Source organism: Helianthus annuus, chromosome 15, assembly GCF_002127325.2.
Source record: "Helianthus annuus cultivar XRQ/B chromosome 15, HanXRQr2.0-SUNRISE, whole genome shotgun sequence".
Taxonomy (NCBI): Eukaryota; Viridiplantae; Streptophyta; class Magnoliopsida; order Asterales; family Asteraceae; genus Helianthus; species Helianthus annuus.
In genome coordinates, this window is record NC_035447.2 from 72,295,990 (window position 1) to 72,300,673 (window position 4,684).

The 4,684-nt window shown below is 37.1% G+C and overlaps 2 protein-coding genes across 2 annotated transcripts; both read left to right on the forward strand.

Moving 5' to 3' along the window:
• Positions 1–3,101: 3,101 nt before the first annotated feature.
• On the forward strand, positions 3,102–3,860 carry LOC110913862 (pentatricopeptide repeat-containing protein At1g55890, mitochondrial-like). Its single transcript, XM_022158682.1, has one exon. It carries the CDS (start codon positions 3,102–3,104, stop codon positions 3,858–3,860), a length of 759 nt encoding a protein of 252 aa, XP_022014374.1.
• LOC110913861 (pentatricopeptide repeat-containing protein At1g55890, mitochondrial) lies at positions 3,860–4,330 on the forward strand. Its single transcript, XM_022158681.1, has one exon. It carries the CDS (start codon positions 3,860–3,862, stop codon positions 4,328–4,330), a length of 471 nt encoding a protein of 156 aa, XP_022014373.1.
• Positions 4,331–4,684: the final 354 nt, after the last annotated feature.

Consider the following 4,684-nt stretch of genomic DNA (forward strand, 5'->3'; position numbering starts at 1 on the left):
ATCGCTATCCCTTGAAACACATATTTAGCCAACCCGTTAAGCCCGATGTGATTGTGAAGTTCCATTAGATCTCTAAATGAAAATGCGAAGAAAGGTGTCACTTTACACCAAGCACTAACAAGTTGCCAAACGATAGACGCAACCATGCATGAGGTAAAAACGTGATCAACCGTTTCATCTCCGAATTCACACAAAGGACATAACACATCATCAATATTGATATGTCGACTTCTTAGACGCAACCTATCCACGACCAACCATCTCTTCTACTAGATAATCTAACCACATCCAAGGAGCTATTTAAAAAGTTTAATTCGGTTACCTCCATTAAAGACAATGGACCTTTGTTCCATCTCCAAGTTAGGAAATAAAATTAGGAAGTCTGCTCTTTTATCAACCTCTAGTTTGAAAATGTTGGGATAGACATCTTTAATGGCTAAAAAAGATTCTTATTGACAAATATTTTGTGTTAATAATAACCTTTTTTTATCGTTACATATTTTGTGTATGGGTCTCTTAAATTATAGATAAAAACTTACTTAGGTCATCAACGGGTTTATCAGTATCAGTCTATCACCATTGTATCCAGACTTTAATCAGGCCCAGGAAACTAATGAATATTCCGGTGGATGCCTTGGCCCAATAACTGGAATGAAACTGGCCCAATGAAGGAAACGGATCTTTAGGTCTTTTATGCCTTTATGGTAGAACCGGTTTGGGCCCTGCGACCTAGAAACCGACCCATCCTTGACAAGGAGAGAAAAACCAGTTTGGGTCCAACCCAACCCAGCAGTTTGGTAGGTTTAGGATTTTAGGGTTGAGAATCTGTTCCAACCCGAACCGGTTTTAGCCGGTCTAAAAAACTGATAAAAATTGGTTTAAACGTTAAAACCGGTTTTGAACTTGGTCCAAATCGGTTTGGGTGGGTTGGGGTTTTCAACGCTAATACCGGTTCTTAACCCAAATCAGTTTGGGCCAAACTAGTTTGAGACTAAACTAAAAAAAATAGGTCGTTTATAAATTGAACCAGTTTAGGCCCAAGCCGGGTTCTGTACACTATTTTATGGTGTTATCTTATTAACTTTTAACAATAGTTACCTTTTTAAACGGAAAATGTTACTTGTACTATATTACAACAATAATCCTAAATTATGCCTTTTGTTTAGGTTTGAACTTAGAACCTCTACTTGAAGAGACATATGTCTCTACCAACTGAGCTTTTCATAAACATATGTATCCACTATATCATATATTTATGTATGATATTAAAAGCTAAGTTGGTTTGTCTCACTATTCATAATAGTCAATCACACGCTGCCACGTGACAACTTTTCTTTAAAACTCTTTTGTCTTAGGCCGGAGGGTGTGGGGGCGCCACCCCCGCCATGTCATCACCTATAGCGCCCCGGGGCGCTATACCTCCACACCCACCAAATTAAAGGGGGCGCTATAGGAGGGGGCTCCATCATGTTAACTTGAAGAAGGGGGGTTATCAGGTGGGACCCACTTATTTAAACCAATCAAAAAATTTTATTTTTATTTTATTTTTTCTCTATAGCGCCCCACTTGTTATCACCACACCCTCCATGTTAAAAGGGGGAGGGGGGGGGGGGTTATAAAGCCCCTTTGGTTGACGTGGCGATGATGTGTCCTTATAAAGCCCCAAGGGGGGTTATCCCACACCCTCTAGCCTTAGTGTAGATTTTCATTTACACCTCATTCGCTTTAATCAATATATATTTTTACTTCTTGTTTAATCAATTTATTTTTAACCCTTGTACTTTAACAAAGTTATCATATAATTTCTAAACTTTAATAAAGTTATTTCTTTTGTCCGTTTTTACAACTATACCAAGTTCATTAATAAAGTTACAAATTAAATTGGTGTTAATTTTCCTTTATTATATAGTTCACAATGCTACATACTAGGTTGATGATAAATTATGTGAAAGGGTTAAGTGTTATTGTATTTAACTATGTTAGGGGCTGTTTGTTTAGCTCTTAGCGTAGCTCTTGATGGTTCAGACATCTTATTTGTTCAGACTGTTTGTTTCGCGAGCAGATGTCTGAATGGTTCAGACATTTGCCGTTGAATCATGAATGGTTAAGCATTATACTGAGTCTGAATGGTTAAGACCTCTAATCTGAATTAATCAGACATTTGCCTCTTAACGATTAAGTATTATACTAGCTCTTAATGATTCAGACATCTTACTGGTTCAGCACTTAATCATTCAAAAGTGATACAAGCAAAAGTATCCTTAACTATACTACTTTTATAACAAAACAATTTTCAAAGCCAAAACCCGGAAAAAAATTAGCTTTTTAATAGAAGAAGAAGAACGTTCAATACAAAATCTATTTTAAATAGAAAAAGTGTGAAAACCGAATAAACAATAATAAATTTTCCTATTTTCTTTGTAATTCTCGTTATATTTACCAAGCACAATATACAAAAAAATTCATGAAAAAACAAGATTTAGCCGTTTACAATCTTTGACAAAAAAAAATCATGAAAACACAAGATTTAGCCGTTTACAATCTTTCACAAAATTGCTTTGAATATGAATTCTAGGGGCATAAATAAACCAAGCCACTCGTGAGCTATTCGAGATTTGTTTAATACGGATGAAAGTTAAACGGGACCAAAATTGAATTAAGCTTGTTTGAACGAGCTCGGGTCCACGCTTCACTTATCGAGCTCGAATTGGGTGACAACCCTAATCAAAACTGTAATTTATATAACAATTATTGTTATACATATAAAAATATATTGTGTTACGTAATAATACTACCAAGGGAAATTAGTCTGTAATAATCCTTACTAGAGGTCATTGGCCATTTGCAGTCCCACCTTTAAATATTCCACCTACCAGTCCAACCTTTCACCAATTTTTCCTCCAGCGGTACCCCGTTAAAAAAACTTAATATCAGAATTACAAACAGATTTTTTAGGGCTTTTGATCAGAACGACGATACGAGTCGATTGACTTAAAACTTATCTCGAAACGTTGCTCCAAACGGTACTTCAATTCGGGTGTTTAAACTTTCAATTAACAAAAATAAAGTCGTTGAAGCACCGATTCGATGTAAGTTTTAGGATGTCGAATAGTTCATCTCGGCTTGGCTCGTTCAAACCGGTGAGTAAGTGGATGCTTAACAAGGCTTTTGCTTATTTCATCATTCATTTCCGTACTCCTGCATACATGGCTACAATCTCTCGCATCTTCCGCACATTCTCCACCTCCGCCTCCAAATCACCGGCGAAATCTATCTCCGACGACCTCTACAACGAACGCAACCTCAAACGGGTGGTGGAGAATTTCAAAAAGTTATCCGAATCGCATTTGTTTCGCAAACAAGCCAACGTTTACGACAAAACAGTGCGTCGTCTAGCATCCGCCAAGAAGCACAAATGGGTCGAGGAGATTCTTGAAGATCAGAAGCAATACAATGACATTACAAAAGAAGGTTTTGCAGTTCGGTTAATATCATTGTACGGAAAATCTGGCATGTTTGATCATGCACACAAGGTGTTCGATGAAATGCCTGACAGAAACTGTCCGCAGACTGTTAAGTGTTTTAACGCGCTTCTTGGCGCGTGTGTTAATGCCAAGAAGTTTGATAAGGTTGATGAGTTGTTTAGAGAGTTGCCTGAGAAGATATCGGTGAAGCCGGATGTGGTTTCGTATAATACTGTGATTAAGGCTTGTTGTGAGATGGGGTCGTTTGAATTGGCCCGTTCGGTGTTTGATGAGATTGGGAAGAGTGGATTGGAGCCTGATTTGATTAGTTTTAATACTTTGCTTATCGGATCCACGGTAGGTTTGTTTATGGGGAGGAAGTTTGGGCTAAGATGATGGACACTAGTGTTTTGCCGGATATCAGAAGTTATAACGCGAAGTTGGTTGGACTGGTTTCCGAAAAGAAAGTAGACGAAGCTGTTGAACTGTTTGGCCAACTGGGGTCGAAAAATGTCAAGGCGGATGTGTTTGGATACAATGCGATAATCAATGGTTGTTGTAACAATGGTGATTTAGAAGGAGCAAAGAAATGGTATGCTAAATTGGTGGAGAGTGATTGTGCTCCTAATAAAGCAACATTTGCAACTCTGATCCGGTTCGCGTGTAAAGTGTCTGATTTTGATTGGGCGGTTGAGCTTTTCAAGCAGACTTTTGAACACAAGGGTCTTGTGGATCCGAATGTGATGCAACTTGTGATCGATGGGTTGGTTAAGGAGTCAAAAACCGACGAAGCTAAGAAGCTTGTCGAGATTGGGAACTCGAGTAAGTTTCGGCGCTATAGTTTGATCATGCCTGCAGATGAGTAGTGCTGTAATGTTGTGAACTTTTGTTATGTTTTTGTCATATGTTTTTTAAGATATTGTCAGCATTGATCAAGAGAGTTATAGAAATGCAAGTTATTTACATTTAGTTAGATTCAACTAATTATCCGATTTTATAGTTGTATTTTCTTCCCTCATGATGTAGATTCTACATAGCCCCTATTTTCTCTACTTTAGATTTTGAATACTTTTTTTAGTAAAGTTAAAAATAAAAAAAATGATATTTAAAACTACATTAATAGGGTTCTAAATCCTATTTTCTCTCTTTGAAAGTTCAAATAGCATTTTCTTTTTTGCAACTAGCACTTATATATAATAAATAGAATATAATTCAGTAAA

Coding starts and splice junctions, on each gene's coding strand:
- LOC110913862 (XM_022158682.1), top strand. CDS start 3,102: ATGTCGAATAGTTCATCTCGGCTTGGCTCGTTCAAACCGGTGAGTAAG.
- LOC110913861 (XM_022158681.1), top strand. CDS start 3,860: ATGGACACTAGTGTTTTGCCGGATATCAGAAGTTATAACGCGAAGTTG.